Raw genomic sequence first — 16,564 nt, 5'->3', positions numbered from 1 at the left:
TAATAGAAGACACGAGAAATGATTTAAATATTTCATCAATAGAAAACCAGTTCTATCAACTATGAGCCCAGTATGCAGCTTTTAAAAATGAGAGCTCTATATACATTGATATGAGACCATTTCAAACATGTATTCAATAAAGTATAGAATGGTAACATGTCACCAACTGTATAAAGAAACATGTTTGCATAGGCACAGAATGTATCATTTCATATGATACATAAAAACAAAAGAACATATATAGTGCCTGTCTGCAGGGAACTGCGAAGCTATGGAAAGGTGTTGAAGAAAACCTTTTTATAGTATGTATTCTTCTTGTAATTGCATAAAAAATAAAATGACAAAAATCAGGCTTGGAAATATTTAATAGCAGACAAAATATAGTTCAATATGAAAAGCATTATATGAGACAAAGGCAATTTTCAAAAATTGATAAAACGTTCCACTAAAAATCATGACTGCATCTAACAGCTTCAAAATATAGAAAATACTCAAATGCAAAATCAACAAATCTGCAATTACAGAAAAAGACTTCAACATACTTCTAGAAAGTAGTAACTCAAGTAGACAATAATAGCTAACACTTACCGGGCACTTCTTATGTGAGTGGCACTGAAACATGTGCTTTCATGCATTACCTAAGGCTAGAGAAAATGTTAATAACTTTGACAAGTCATACATGTATCATAAATATCTTTGTAGCTGACAAACAGCATAAACATTTTTTTAAACACCATTAGATAATTATTTAAAGACCACATATTGGGAACCTACCCCTAAAGAACAATAACAACCACAATAACAGCTACCACCCCAGTAAACATGGCTGGCAAGAGTACAATTAAATGAACATTATCACTGATTTGGCAACAGCTCTTATGAAGAATAATTTGGCATTATGTATCAAGTGCCCATACTCTTTGACAAAGTAACTGTCTTTCTGATTATCTAAAATAATACAAAAAAGGGGGGAGGGGAATAAAAATAGAAAATATTAGAAACACTAATGTCAAAATGAAAGGGCATGGTTAAGTATGGTACAACCCATTCAACAGAATATTGTCATTAAAAACATGGAGGCTATATTATATAGTCAATAACAGAAAATACTTGAAGAGTTAGAAGTACATAAACCCAAATCATCTTTAAGGAACACATACTATTATGGTAAAAAAAAAAACCTACAATTTCTAACTTTCACCTTAGGCAGCTTTTTATTTTGCATCGTTTTTTCAACTTTCTCTTCTATTAGCTGTGTAAGAAATACATAACTAACTGCTAAAGTTACGTTATCTTCGCACAACAGCAACCTACACATTAGTCTACAAAGGGGAACAAACCCAAATTCCTCAGAAGTCTGAGTCCACTGTTGCTTTCCTTCTGGCCATCTGGCAGTTACAATACAGCACAGAGTGACTTTATGCAAGTTAAATATTCATCATCTTATACATGGACATTTGTTTTGGGATTCCTAAAGTGGAGTCAAAATTTGGTCTCTACAGAAGCTCTACAATGTAGCAGAGCACTGTGCATACTTACTGACTCCCAGACAAGCTGAAACCCTGAATTTATCCTTGCTATCAGTTTTTATATAAATTGTTCTTACCTACTTATTGATGCTTACAATTTGGCAATTATAAGGGGCAAAATTGGAGCAAGTGTTTTGGGTAAATAACTCCTTACAATATATTAAAAATACTTACAAACAATTCTTAGAATCTAACACTTACGTAAATACTTTTAAAAAATAGGTCCAAAAGATTCAGCCCAGATCGGCTTTGAAGTTATATCAAGATTTAAGTCTACTTCATGCCAATGAGCTACTCCTCAACAGGGGCTGGTTTTGCCATTTGAGGAATGACAGCCACTATGTTGTGTACACAAGAGAGCTGTATGGCATAGACAGAATCTTTATCGTGGTTCTGAATTTTGGAGAATCAACACTGTTAAATCTACAGAATATGATTTCGGGCCTCCCTGCTACAATGAGAATAAGGTTAAGTACCAATTCTGCCAACAAAGGCAGTAAAGTTGATACAAGTGGCATTTTTCTGGACAAGGGAGAGGGACTCATCCTTGAACACAACACGAAGAATCTCCTTCATCGCCAAACAGCTTACAGAGACAGATGCTTTATTTCCAATCGAGCATGCTATTCCAGTGTATTGAACATACTGTATACCTCGTGTTAGGCACCTTTATGAAGAGATGAAGACACTGGCACTTCATTGGGATTGTAAGCATTTGTAATAGCTTCATGTACAGCGTGCTGCTTGGTGAACAATCATTAATTCGATACTTCTGTAGCTTGAATGTAACTGCTTTAAGAAAGGTTCTCAAATGTTTTGAAAAAAATAAAATGTTTAAAAGTAAATTATCGCTTATAGGAGCTTATAACTTTATTCAGATAGTATCAATTAGGGATGATCAGAACACATTAGGACCCCAGATTATTCAAAAACTTTAATGAATTTTAAGGGGAAGAATTTTATCTTTTCCCTTAAAATGCAGTCATAGAAATTGGAGGATGACTCACTGCCACAGTGTCTAAAAGCATTTGCTAGCAAAGAGGCAGGACACTGATTTGTAAACTGCTCAACTCTTCTGACTGGAAGGGAGCCTAGAATTCTGCTATCACCAATCCTTCCCTTCCCTCTACTCTATGTCCTTCTAAGGAGCATGATTTGAAAACTACTTTCCTAGGTTAATGGACATGTGCATCAATGGAGAGAACAGTATAAGCAAGTGGGATGTAGACTACGCAAAATTTAGATGGAGAAGCACATTTTAAAAAATTAATAACTTAAAAATCTCAAGTTATTAATTTTTTTTTTGCTAACTCAATTGGAAGTAAGACTATGAAATATTTCAGTGTGTTTCCAATTCCAAGTTGAATATAGTGTTTCAGAATTTCAGGTATTTCTTAAGATCCTCGAAAACACTGGTGCTGTCAAGTCCAAGTTCCTCGTACAGGAATTTAATTTGGGCTGTAATCTAAAAGAAACACATTTAAAAAATTAAATAGAAGGCCTTTGTAAAAATGCCACTGTTTAAGCTTCTCTTTATCTATCCATCTTTACCTAACCCTGAAGTCAGCAATTTATGGCAAGAATACTTTCATTCGGGACAGAGGCAGAAGGCTTCCAATAATTAAGATTAAATTATTTTCTTTAACAGAGCTCACTTATCAAGTACAAGAGAGAGACATTTCTCTTGATTGACACAGTGTCCCTCCCTCCACTCCTGGGTCTCACCCATAGATAGGACATTTGTGAAGTAGCTTTGTCATAAACCCTGCTGCAACCACTGAAAACGTGAAAACAACATATATCTAGTTCAGGAATCTGTCCACTGAGAGGGCCTTGATAACATACCTTTTTGTGAGAATCCTCAATTACATGATTGCCTCCAGGCTGAATATCTAGAATAATATTAGGGGCCTGATAGCCTGAAAGAGTTAACATACAGAACAATTAGAAGATTGTATGGGATCTTCTTTGGAAGACTGAGACCCATTCCTCCCCTCTTGAGTACTCAGTTCAAATAATAGTAAAGGAGTAAAAAGCAAAAACCACCATCATCAACAAAAAGATGGGAGAGGACAAGCAGCAGAAGACAAACTTCTGACACAGGGAAAGCAGGAAGAGGCCATATGGAAAAGACTATATGGTGCCACACCGAGAAGGCTGAAACCCAGGAGATCATCAACCTGCCCTGTGGAATCTGAGAGTCTTATGCCCTGAAAACACCAACTACAGCAATGGATGGGAGTGACAAATGGACATGAATACAGGGAGACTGACTTGGCATATAGTTTCAAGGCAAAAAGGAGGGATTCTAACCTCATAAAGCTGAAACAGTTAGCTAGAGGAAATTCATGCAGCTAAACAGTTTGGGCACTGATGGCCCAAAACAAAAATGTCAGAATCTGTCTTTTAGAGATTCCCAAGAATAATGGCTCAATAAATATTGTTAAATGAATTAATAACTGTATGGCAGTGCATCTCCAAGTTATATTTGATTCTTAAATTTCCTGTTTCCTTTGTGTCCTGCCTATTTTAATACTGCTCTTTGAAAAAGAGGTGAGGCAGTGTACGTATAGTTATGTAGTTATATACACTTTAACTGGGGAGTCAACACAGGAAAATAATTGTTTGCCCTAAATCCTGGGCAGATGATTTGGCTGCAGCCTGAAATAAATTCCTCTGAGCAGTGTGCTATGGGTAGCAGTCTGTTTGGCCATGTTCCCTGCTTCTAGGGGGTCTCCTACCTTCACCTGTGTCCTTTGCATGCTCTGCGATGGCTTCCTTGAGTTTCTCAGTATAGCTTACAATTCCTTTCAGAGGTACACGTTCATCGTTTTCGTATGCCGTTATGTGAATTGAAGGATAATGCTGAAAGAAAATACAGGCACAAAGAGTTTACATTATTTCTTATGGTCCCTTTCTACTATAGAGACTATGAAAAATAATTACCTCCAATTTTTTCCCTCTAAGTACTCTATGCTTTTTCTCACTTGCTATCTTGAGAGATCCTCAGTATTACAGTAGTAGACTACTTATTATCTGGAATAGCCTATTCTTGACTAAAGGACCTTAGCTAATTTAGTAATTAAGGCATGATAAGTCTATTCCCCTGAGGTATTAAACATGGAGCACAAGCAGAGATGGTGCTGAAGTTATTTGGGCATCATAAGTAGAAACATCTCTAAAGCTCCTATTTTTGCTTCAGCTTGGATAAGTTTTTTTTTTTTATTATCTTCTATGTAAATTCAGGATAGTCTAACACAATTGTCTTTCACTACCTGAGGTTTAATATTTTGATAGGGACAGTAACGTTTTATGTAGTTCTTTTGTTTTTCATCAGATGAAGGATTCCCCCATTCTTCTAATTCTTCTAATGTCAGAGGAAGTGTAGTGTCCATCATGGTGTTCAGAACATCCAAGAAAGGTGCCTAAAAAAAAAGGCAAAGAAACTTATACTTCAAGTAAGAGGTTGGTAAGTGAGTTTCAGAAAAACATTATATTTTATGAATATACATACTCATATGAGAGAAAATAACTCAAGAAGCCATATAGATTCCTAGGAGTTAGAATACTCAGTCCTTAACCAGGGCCTGCAATTTATAACCTACTTTTAAAGTCTTCAGACTCCTTAAATGACATATAACAAGAAATGGTTTATCTTCTAATTTCACAATATTTATTTTTAGCTTAGTACCTTTTATTCATTTATATTTTTTCATATATAAAAGCAATAAATGCTAGTCTCATACCAATTAGGACGATTAGTTATTATATTAAAAAAAAAAAAGTATTGGCAGTAATGTGGAGAAACCGGAATCCTGATACACTGGTGGTTGGAATGTAAAATGGGGCAGCTGCTATGGAAAACAGTATGGTGGTTCATCAAAAAGTTAAGCTTAAGATTACCATACGATCCAGCAATTCCACTCCTGGCATATAATCCCCAAAACTGAAAGCAGGGTCTTAAAGAGATCTGCATACCTATGTTCACAGCAGCATAGTCACAACAGCCAAAAGGTGGAAGCAACTCAAGTGTCCATTAACCAAAGAATGAATAAGCAAAATGTGGTATACACATACAATATTACATGGAATATTATTCAGCCTTAAAAAGGAATAAAATTCTGGGCCAGGCGCAGTGGCTCACGCTTGTAATCCCAGCACTTTGGGAGGCCGAGGCGGGCGGATCACGAGGTCAGGAGATTGAGACCACGGTGAAACCCCGTCTCTACTAAAAAATACAAAAAATTAGCCAGGCGTGGTGGCAGGCGCTTGTAGTCCCAGCTACTCAGAGAGGCTGAGGCAGGAGAATGGCGTGAACCCGGGAGGCAGAGCTTACAGTGAGCTGAGATTACGCCACTGCACTCCAGCCTGGGTGACAGAGCAAGACTCCGTCTCAAAAAAAAAAAAAAAAGAATAAAATTCTGATACATGCTACAATATGGATGAACCTCAAGGATATAATCTAAGTGAAATAAACCAGTCACAAAAAGATATATTTTGTATGATTCCACCTATGTGAGGTGTTTGAGTAGTCAAATTCACAGAGACAGAGGCTGTGGGAAGAAGCAAATGGAGAGCTGTTTAATTGGTACAGGGTTTCAGTTTTGTTAAGATGAAAAGCGAGTTCTGGAGATTGGCTGCATAAGCCTATGAATGCACTTACCACTACTGAACTATTCACTTAAAAATGGTTGAGATGGTAAATTTTATGGTATTTTACCATAATTAAAAATTTTTAAATGAAAAAAACACACAACAAGGTCTTTTTCACCAGTTGGACGTTCTATATTAAAAGCAAAAAACACTAAGTAAAGAAACTCTGGAAAATATCCAAGATGAAAGAAGAGAAAACAACCCATTGGCTTATAATTAGTGTTACAAAATTTAATAAAATGAAGGCTGGGTCGCACATGGTGGCTCATGCCTGTAATCCCAGCACGTTGGGAGGCTGAGGTGGGCAAATCACTTGAGCCCAGGAGTTTGAAACTAGCCTGGGTAACATGGTAAAACCCCATCTCTACAAAACAACAACAAACCACAAAAATGAGCAGGGCATGGTGGCACATGCCTGTAGTCCCAGATACTCAGGAGGCTGAGGTGGGAGGATCACCCGAGCCCCAGAGGTCGAGGCTGTAGTGAGCTGTGTTCGTGCGCCATTGCATTCCAGCCTGGCTGAAAGAGCAAAACTCTGACTCAAAAAACAAAACAAAACAAAACAAAACAAAAAAACAAAAACCGCACAAAAACAACAAAACAAAAATGAAGGCTGTATTTTTCACTTAGCTTTATTTTCTTCTGTTAACATACTTTTTAGCTTTCTCTCGTATTAACATTAACCAAGTATAGTAAATCATCTGTAATTCTTTTTGGCTGCCTACCATCTGAACTTATTTGCATTTGAAAAACCACCAACCTTATCAGCTAGAGCCTGCCTCTCACTGTAGAGATACTAAATGCTAGACATTCTCTTTCCCATTTTTCCCTGCAGCTTGGGAGTAGCTGTGTGACCCATGTGTGACTTGGGTCTATCAACCAGACACGTGCTTTACACTCTGCATGGTAAGTTAGTGATTCAAAGAAGCAGTGATCACAGATAATTTATTCTGGCAAAAGTGTCACAGCTATATCCAGCTCTAGAAGTAGCACTGGCAGTGTGAGGTGATTTGTGCTTGGCAGTGGTGGCAGTAATAGCTTCACTGGGCCAATTCTATGCCTTTGGCTCTGAAGCCTGTAACACTGGTCTGAACATACCTACATTTTCCTAATGCCCTTTAATCCCTTTTCTGCTTAAATTAGGGTTGATTTTTGGTGCTTACAATTAAGAATTTGACTTACACATGTATAAAAAGTTGTCTCCTAGTCTTCACTATAATAAGCAACCTAGGATAAATATCCTTCTTATTATTTCCTTTTAAATTTCTAAAAGTCAAAAGCTAGTTGCTTTTTAAACTGTAAATAATTCTGCCATTATTATCTTTGTGCATAGGTTTTTTATTATCCACATTTTTCTGTTTTTAAAAAATAGACTTACAGATGACTACTATTTAACCCTTATTTACAAGCCCACAGTATAAACTCCCCAACCTCAAAAAATCCTGAAAATAATTTACTCTCTCCCATCTCAGTCATTATTTTTCAGAGTAACCAGGAAGTAGGAGAATGATAGCAGTGAAACCAACTGCTATAATGTAACTTCATAATTTCTGACACTGGAAAAAATCATTTTCAGAACAGGGTAAGATATTTCAATTAAAATACAGAAAAACTATGCCCAAACGACCATTAAGAATGGACTATATAAAAATAAAGAGCCTATAAATCTAGGACTGAAATGTTGATGGGCAGTAGCCTGTCAAGGTGACCAGGAGCCAAAGGACTCAGTGCATTCCAGAGTCACAGCGTGCTTTGCCTGGCTTTCTCAACTGGGACTCATATATGCTTCAGTGCTTTTTCACCAATTCTAAATGTGCTTACAAATACAAATGAACAATGGAAATAGCCATTAATATCTTTCCGTGGAAAGCCTTAAGGATAATAAAGAACACTGTCAGAGAAGAATAAGGGTTAATAGTTGGATTAAAATAACTTTAGAAGTTCTCCTCAAGCTATAATTCTGAGTTTAAAACTTAAAAGCTTTGTTATACTCCTATGCTATGGTAAAACTAACAGAAATGTTTTTCTTTCCTTTTTTTTTGACACGGTCTCACTCTGTTGCCCAGGCTGGATTACAGTGGTTCACTGCAGCCTCAACCTCTTAAGCGATCCTCTTACCAACAAGCCTGGGTAGTTTTTTTTTTTTTTTTTAATTTCTTGCAGAGACAGGGTCTTGCCATGTTGCCCAGGCTGGTCTTGAACTCCTACCTCAGCTTCCCAAAGTGCTGGGATTACAGGCATGAGCCGCTGCGCCAGCCCAAAAATGTTTTTCTTAGAGTAGCCTATGGCTTCACACCTCCCCCATTCCATAAACAGTAGAGACAGAACATACTCACCTCCAAAGTCACTGCTCTCAGCAGCTCTGGATTAGAATTACACAATGCTCCCGCAAGCACCCCTCCAGCACTGAAAGCAGTCAGGGTTGTTAGACTTGGCTGAGAAAAGCCTTGGCCATGAAGCGTCTTAATGCAAGCCTCTAAGTCAGCAAGGCCATTGAGTTTTTTAGTTAGGCGGCCATCAGCGTGCCACTGGAGGCCTAACTCACCACCACCCCTGAAATTGAAGGGCAAAAAAGTTTTAGTGGAAAAAAAAAAATGTTAATGATGTAGGCTGGGGTCAGCAAACTACACCTGGAGGCCTGTTTTTGTGTGGCCCTGGAGCTAAGAACGGTTTTTGCTTTTTAAAGGTTGAGTGAAAACAAGGAATGTGCAACAGAAACTGTATGCGGCCTGCAAAGCCTAAAATGTGACTATGTAGCTCTTTAGAGAAAAAGGTTTGCCAACTCCTGATACAGACAATCCAGAATTGATTCAATAAATATATTTTGAGTGTCTGCCCATTTATTAGGGATTAAGTACAGACCTTAAAAGTAGAAACAAAGGAAAATCCCCTACCCTGGAGAAGATAGTAATTTTGTGGGGTAAGAAAATAATGACTTACCCAGCATTGTGGTCACTGCCATAACACAAGTGTATTTAAGGTATTACAGGAGCAGAGGAAAGAACATCCATCTGCCAGGTGAGGGGTATATATACGAGTCAGGAACACAAATGCTTTTAAGGAGATGCTACCTAAACTGAGTTGTGAAGGAAAAATTTGAGTTTCCAGAAGGCAAAGAAAAGGCATTAAGACACAGATATGGCACAGCATGTATAAGGGCAAGGAGGTGACAGAGCATGTCATTTAAAAGACATGACTTTGCGGGGGCTGGGCATAGTGCCTCACACCTGTAATCCCTGCACTTTGGGAGGCTGAGGTGGGCAGATCACTTGAGGTCAGGAGTTTGAGACCAGACTGGCCAACATGGTGAGACCCCCGTCTCTCCCAAAAATAGAAAAAATTAGCCAGGTGTGGTGGTGCATGCCTATAATCCCAACTACTCGGGAGGCTGAGGCAGGAGAATTACTTGAACCTGGGAGGCGGAGGTTGCAGTGAGCGGAGATCGCGCCACTGCACTCTAGCCTGGGAGACAGAATGAGACGCCATCTCAAAAAAATACAAAACAAAATAAAAAAAATAAAAGGACATGACTTTGGAAGGCTGAGGCAGGCGGATTGCCTGAGCTCAGGAGTTCGAGACCAGCCTGGGCAACATTGGAAAACCATCTCTACTAAAATACAAAAAAATTAGGCTGGTGCGGTGGCTCATGCCTGTAATCCCAGCACTTTGGGAGGCTGAGGCAGGTGGATCACTTGAGGTCAGGAGTTCCAGACCAGCCCGGCCAACATGGTGAAAACCCATCTCTACTAAAATTTCAAAAATTAGTCGGGAGTTATAGCAGGCGCCTGTAATCCCAGCTACTCGGGAGGCTGAGGCAGGAGAATCGCTTGAACTGGAGGCAGAGGCCGCAGTGAGCCAAGATCATGCCACTGCACACTCCAGCCTGGGTGACACAGCGAGACTCCATCTCAAAAAAAAAAAAAAAAATCAGACGGTGTGGTGGTGTGTGCCTGTAGTCCCAGCTACTCAGGAGCCTGAGGCATGAGAATCACTTGAACCTGGGAGGCAGAGGTTGCAGTGAGCCGAGATTGTGCCACTGCACTCCAGCCTGGGTGACAAAGCAAAACTGTCTTAAAAAAAAAAAAAAAAGGATCTGATGATAAGTGCCACTACAGAGATTAATCAGACCATTAGGAGTATTATACTGGGGAATCTGGACTTTGTTCTAGAGATGGGGAGGTGGAGAAGAATTTTAAGCAGAAATACAAAATAATATTTGTCTTGAAAACAGCTGAAATAAAATGGAAGTTAAATGGAAAACAGGAGTTCAGATTGAGAGGCTACTTAAACCTAAATTCAGGAGAATTGAATGGGAATAATATTACTAAATAAGTACAGTCTGGTACCTCTATGCAAAAATCCTAAAAACCTATCCTTTTGCTTTTTGGATCAACTAATCTGTTACAGAATCAAGTTTCACCAGCACTGGTTTAGGAATACATAAATTGAATAATAAAAATGAAAAAAGTAAGCTTTTGTTCCCTGATATATTGCTATTCTTGACATCTGTCACAATGGTCTAGCACTTACATGCCAGGTAAAATATACTGACTCACCGAACATGGCAGTATGCTAATATCCATCCATCATCCACCAGGACCCGCCTCTCAGGCCTGAAATTCATTTTCAAATCCATTCCATAAGCTCCATATACATGTACCAAGAGAGGTTTCTTCTGCAAGTCCTCAGAGTCAGTTTTGTGGAAAACAGTCATTGGCACTAATTTTCCATCCTAGAAATGAAGAATTACTATGTATGTAAAGAAGAGTCTTTCATAATAACAGTTTTATCCCAATTTAAAATACATTGAGGTGCACTGTCCCCACTTACATGCTACCTATTGATGTTGAGCACAAATTTGTGTAAGAAAAAGAATTACGGTCTCTAAAAATACATCATGGCTTTTGGTTTCAGCTACCTTGCTGTCCTACAGTATTAACCAGAAAAGAGCAGCAAGATTTAAATGCAGCTTTTCATGACGATAATGTAATTTTAAAGCGTTCTTCACTACCTACTATAATTTTAAATTTTCAGATGAAACCAAAATACTTACCAAGGTTAGAAGTCCTAGTATAGCATCCTTCCTATGACTAAGAGCTAGATACTGGCATTTCTCACTTTTGAGTATCTACAAATATGCTGACTAAAGTCTCATCAGCTCAATTTTCTATCCTCTATAGTTGGAATTCTCAACCATTAACACTTGAAATCTTACTGATGTTACTGATAACTACCACAATCCTCTTCAAAGGCCCATTTAACTTTATTAAAAAAAAATTTAAAGTGGTTTTAAAATTTTTAGGTAAAATCCTTTGTAGGGTTAAAGTAAGTTAAATTATTTGTAGAGTTACTAAGTTACTGGTAGGTTATGTATCCATCCCCCAATGTAGCTAAAACTCATCAATTCCAGTTGACTGAAACTAGGCAGTCTCTGAAGAGACAAAAGAACTAATTCTGATCTACCTTTCATAGAAAAAAGATAAATTGGTTTTCACCCTGCTTAAACTAATGAAATAGCACTAGTTTACATAAAGAAAATAAATAATATAACCAAGTCACTCTTCGTATTTTCATTCTCATTTTGAAAACTTCACTTTGGGGCAATAACTGGAGACAGCAAAATGTTATCAAATAAGGAGGAAATCCTCCTTTCATTCTTCTTTAAAATACCCAAGTTGTTATGACATTGTTAACTTTCACTTTTAGTAAGATTCACTTTTGTAAAACTTGATGTAGATTAATTTCTATAAAACAATCTTGGTCTTTTCATCTCCCACCTCTTCCCCAACTTCAATTATACAATCAGAAAAACTTGCTTGTTGAAAACTTGAAAGGAAGAGGTAAAATAGTAGCTACTCCTGTGATGGGCTGGATCTGGGTTTGCCAGCAGTACTAAAATGCCTGTGGAAAGGTATAGCGCTTCCATTCAGCAGCTGCTTCCCTTCTCCCCTCTTGGCTCTCCAAGAACATGGCGCTTAACTGTTCTTTCCATTTCGGGTCCAATAATTACAACATTTTGATAGACTAGTATAATTCCATGTTTGTAAAACCAAACAAAACCTATCTAAAAGATAATACACTAAGTGGGTAACAATGATTATTTCTAAGAGGTGCAGCAAGCAAATGGTACTGAGAAGTAGTCATTTAAGATTTATTTGTTCTGTATTTTTGCATCTGTTCAACAAGCATGTATTGCTTTTGTAATATAAAATATTAATATTTACTTAGATTGTCAGAGAAAAATAAATGAATTAAAGAAAAAAATTCCTAAGCATAAAAGGCTTGTGTTGTAATTCATTGTGTCAGCACATATGAAATTATCTGATATAAGGTATTCTAAAGTCTGAAGTTTCCTTAAATTCAAGGCTATAGTTTATATATTAATTTGTTCCCTACTTGCATAAATTTGTAAATTCTGTATATTCAGTATACCTGGAATATGGATATTTGTTATTTCCTTTTCTATGTCTCATCTCTCTCTACTCACCCTGCCAATCTTCCCTCTTTTACTTGATTTTGACCATAATGGCCTCCTTTATATTTGTTTTTTTTCTGAGACAGGATCTTACTCTGTCACACAGGCTGGAATGCAATGGCGCAATCACAGCTCACTGCAGCCTCAATCTCCTGGACTTGAGCAATCCTCTCACATCAGCTTCCCAAGAAGCAGGGACTACAAGCATATGCCACCAGGCCTGGCTAATATTTTTGGTTTTTGTAGAGATGAGGTCTCACTATACTGCCCAGGTTGGTTTCTAACTTCTGGGCTCAAGTGATCCTCCCAGCTTGGCCTCCCAAAGTGTTGGGATCACAAGTTTGAGCCACTGTGCCTAGCCCTACACTTCTTCTGTAGGCTGGAGTGCAGTGGCGAGGTCTTGGCTCACTGCAACCTCTGTCTCCTGGGTTCAAAGGATTCTCCTGCCTCAGCCTCCCGAGTAGCTGAGATTTCAGGCACCTGCCACCATGCCCAGCTAATTTTTGGTATTTTTAGTAGAGATGGGGTTCCACCATGTTGGCCAGGCTGGTCTCGACCTCCTGACTTTGTGATCGGCCTGCCTCAGCCTCCCAAAGTGCTGGGATTACAGGCGTGAGCCACTGTGCCCAGCCAGCCCTACACTTCTTGAATTGTATAATTTCTCCCCAAATTCAGGGCCTCTATACAAAATGGAATCCCCTGTCTCCTTTCCAGTTTACTCTTAATCATCCTAGTGGTCTTACCTGAGACATAACTTCCTTGGAGAAAACTTCCCTGAACTCTCTAGACTAGGTAAAATCCCTTTGCTCTATGCTCCCACTGTACTCAGTATGTCTTCCTTTGCAGCAGTCAGTACATTATTAATGACTTTTTAAACATGTCATCTTTCCTGCTAGATGTAAGCTCCACGAGTGCAGGGACTGTATCAGTCTAGTTTACTCTAGTCAACTACCACCTTCACAATTTTTGCCATAACTACATACCAACTCTATTAATTTTTTCCTAAAATGAACTTTAAAAAATCAGATATAAACATGTAAAATAAAAGCTTGACATGCTATAAATTTTCTAATCCATGTTAAAACAAACATGAGTATTAAGGTTGAAAAAAATTCACGTACCCCTAAAGTCATTTGGGTATTACTATGGTCTAAGAAATCTACATTAGGAAACCGTGCTAATGTAACTCCAACAACTGCATGGCATCTGGCAAACGGTATGCTTTCAGTAAATGGGAGCTGAAAGTGAAGATTACAAGACCTACCTTGCTTTTGGCTTCTAGACGTAAAACACGACTAGTCTTTGTGATTGGGTCTTCATGCCCAGTTTCCTCAAACAGTTTGCCTTCTGCAAACTTGTATGTGTAATATTTTGGGGGACGTATTGGAGAGCAAAGTTGAAAGGGGCAGTTCTTTGGGTCAGAATTTGTATCCATTATGAATCCACAGGCCCAAGGAGGGAGCTAAATAAATAAAACAGCTATTTTTATTCTTTAGGCCACCAAGTATCATTAATTAAATTTCTATGTCTTCTCCAAACAAGATGACGTGGATATCTAGTTTATTTTTTGTTACCACACGATGCCTCATTCAAGGATTACTTTATCACAACAACATATATTTCAAGTAAAAAACAAAACTGTACATTATGACCAATAAAATAAGACAAACTATAGGAAAATGATTTATCACAGTTCTAGCTTATGAAATTGCCTTTAACATAAAAGTTTATTTTGGGGTATAATCTTGGATAATAAAATAGTAAAATGGAAGAATAAGAGCAAATCAAATAGTAATTCCAGAACCCACCGACACTGCCAAGATCTCTGTTCTCAAAGAACATGAAATCCCTCACATGCCTGTGTTTTTCATAATTTACCCACTAGTCCTTACCCTGCTGCCTGGACAGCCACAGTGATGACAGTTATTATTTCACGGCTATAAACGGGCTCAGCAGCATCAAGGCATTTGCAATTTGTTTCTAACTTTTAGCTCCTAGGCTAACCATTGTGCAGAACAAAACCTCTTCTGGCACATCTACTCTGAGAGACTCACAGCTATTATACTCAAGGTTCTTAACTTTAAGAAAAAAGGAAAGGAATCAAAATTTATTCTCTCAGAGCAGCAGGGTCCAGCTTCAAGCCTTGCACTAACATCCCTCTTACACCTTTTAAAGAACTCTGGTAAGCAGGTTGACAGAGTGTTAGAAATGGTACTGAGAGGCAGAACATCAAAAGAAAATTGCCTTTCTTTTCCTAATTGTAGAAAGAGCAAATTCCTTAGAAAATCAGAGGCACAGAAACATCACTGGTGGGCACTATTGAAAAAGGGCAGCCGAGGATTTGTGCATAAAGAGGATACCATTCCAACTGCAGCAACTACAGCCAGAGTTTACGTTCTCTGAGCAAATTTCTTATTAATAAAAAAAAATCTATTTTCATGAAACACTAATAAGGACACACATCTGCAATCTCTAAAAGCTCCTAATGTATGCTTCTCACATTGAGGGTTGTTTTAAAGGATAACTTGTCTATTTAAATTTAAGCCATAGCTGGAGAGTAAAATGTAAACAAAAATTGATAAATCTGGTAGCATAGTTATAAGCAAGCAAACTGAGACTTGAGAGGGAAAAAAAGGAAGCACTGCTACAAACCTCATAACCAGGCCTCAGAGCGAGGGTACAAGGTTCCTTAGCCCATGGAAGCTCAAGTTTTTCTGCCCTTTGGTGAGACTTCAGGACAGTCTCTATGTGACCCATGTAGTAAGCTGTCTTAGCTTTAGACCAAGTGGTTCCAATAAATCAAAAAGTATTTTTGGTGTTTTTCTAAAACTAATGGGACCAACATTAATGTTTTAATCATAATAAAAACTGTTTCAAGGCTATGGACTTTTAAAAGTTCATCCAGCTAATGCAGATATAAGTATTAACTAACTCAAGGATATCTTAAGCCACATTTCTTATTGAGATAAGCCTGCAGTGTATCTGTGTATATTAACGGACAGCACCAGAGAGTAAGTAGGCCAGGGGATAGGGAGACATTCCTTAGATACCTGACAGAAATGGGTTCAGTTTTAGCACTCTACCAGCAAACTATAGTTATTTCATCATCAAAAGAATAAGACATACATGCCGAAAGAAAATTGGTCTGAATATGCAGACTCCTCCTCTAAATAAAACTGTTAGCATACAGTAAAAAACGTCCCAACTGGCCTAAATTAAATATCATAACTTCTTTTTGTGACCAAAAAAAAAAATACTTCCAGAAAATACTGATGGCATGATGACCAAGGATGGGAGGCAAGTATGTGAAGGGTTTTACATTTCTATTGCTAAGATATAATTTATTTATTTATTTAGAGACGGAGTCTCGCTCTTGCACCCAGGCTGGAATGCAGTGGCGTGATCTCGGCTCACTGCAACCTCCACCTCTTGGCTTCAAGCGACTCTCCTGCTTCAGCCTCCAGAATAGCTGGGACTATAGGCGCCTGCCACCACGCCTGGCTAGTTTTTGTACTTTTAGTATTTTTTGTATTTTATATTTTTTGTATTTTTAGTAGAGAAAGGGTTTTGCCATGTTGGCCAGGGTGGTCTTGAACTCCTGACCTCAGGTGATCCGCCTGCCTTGGTCTCCCAAAGTGCTGGGATTACAGGCTGAGATTGAATTTAAAAAGATCTTTTAATCAAGTGCCCACCAGGCAGAGATATTGCATATAGAAATATTTTATAATGCACTCACGCGTTGGTTAAAGATTTTGTCTTTTGTGTATGGCACTGTCTATGGATATTAATTAATATTATTCCGGTTCATAAAAAGGGTCTGATCTATAAAATTCTCTTTATTATATACCAGGTACTAACCAGAAAGATCAAGTAGTATTTAATTCCATTTGATGATGACTAGAACATT

General features: G+C 38.1%; 2 protein-coding genes across 16 annotated transcripts in view; one reads left to right on the top strand and one right to left on the bottom strand.

Annotated features, from left to right (window-relative positions):
* The window catches only part of SLC3A1 (solute carrier family 3 member 1), a 45,327-nt gene extending 42,286 nt beyond the window's left edge, over positions 1-3,041 (top strand). The window contains exon 10 of the mRNA XM_055242674.1: positions 1,752-3,041. Coding sequence (XP_055098649.1) covers positions 1,752-2,192 — 441 coding nt within the window. The 3' untranslated portion in view covers positions 2,193-3,041. The remainder of the gene's footprint in view (positions 1-1,751) is intronic.
* Positions 348-16,564, bottom strand: part of PREPL (prolyl endopeptidase like) — a 43,431-nt gene continuing 27,214 nt past the window's right edge. For 12 of the 15 annotated variants that reach the window (XM_055242666.2, XM_055242668.2, XM_063618073.1 and 9 more), the window contains 7 exons: positions 13,922-14,119; positions 10,739-10,914; positions 8,519-8,735; positions 4,805-4,954; positions 4,271-4,394; positions 3,375-3,448; positions 348-2,994 (listed from right to left, as the gene is read on the bottom strand). In XM_055242666.2, coding sequence (XP_055098641.1) covers positions 2,905-2,994; positions 3,375-3,448; positions 4,271-4,394; positions 4,805-4,954; positions 8,519-8,735; positions 10,739-10,914; positions 13,922-14,119 — 1,029 coding nt within the window. In that variant the 3' untranslated portion in view covers positions 348-2,904. Of the gene's footprint in view, positions 3,449-4,270; positions 4,395-4,804; positions 4,955-8,518; positions 8,736-10,738; positions 10,915-13,921; positions 14,120-16,564 lie in introns of all 15 variants that reach the window. The other 3 variants (XM_063618075.1, XM_063618078.1, XM_063618070.1) reach the window with 2 other exon arrangements.

This window comes from Symphalangus syndactylus, chromosome 14 (genome assembly GCF_028878055.3).
Source record: "Symphalangus syndactylus isolate Jambi chromosome 14, NHGRI_mSymSyn1-v2.1_pri, whole genome shotgun sequence".
NCBI classification, from domain to species: Eukaryota; Metazoa; Chordata; class Mammalia; order Primates; family Hylobatidae; genus Symphalangus; species Symphalangus syndactylus.
The sequence above is the reverse complement of the archived record's forward strand: the minus strand, read 5'-3'. Positions and strand labels throughout refer to the sequence as shown.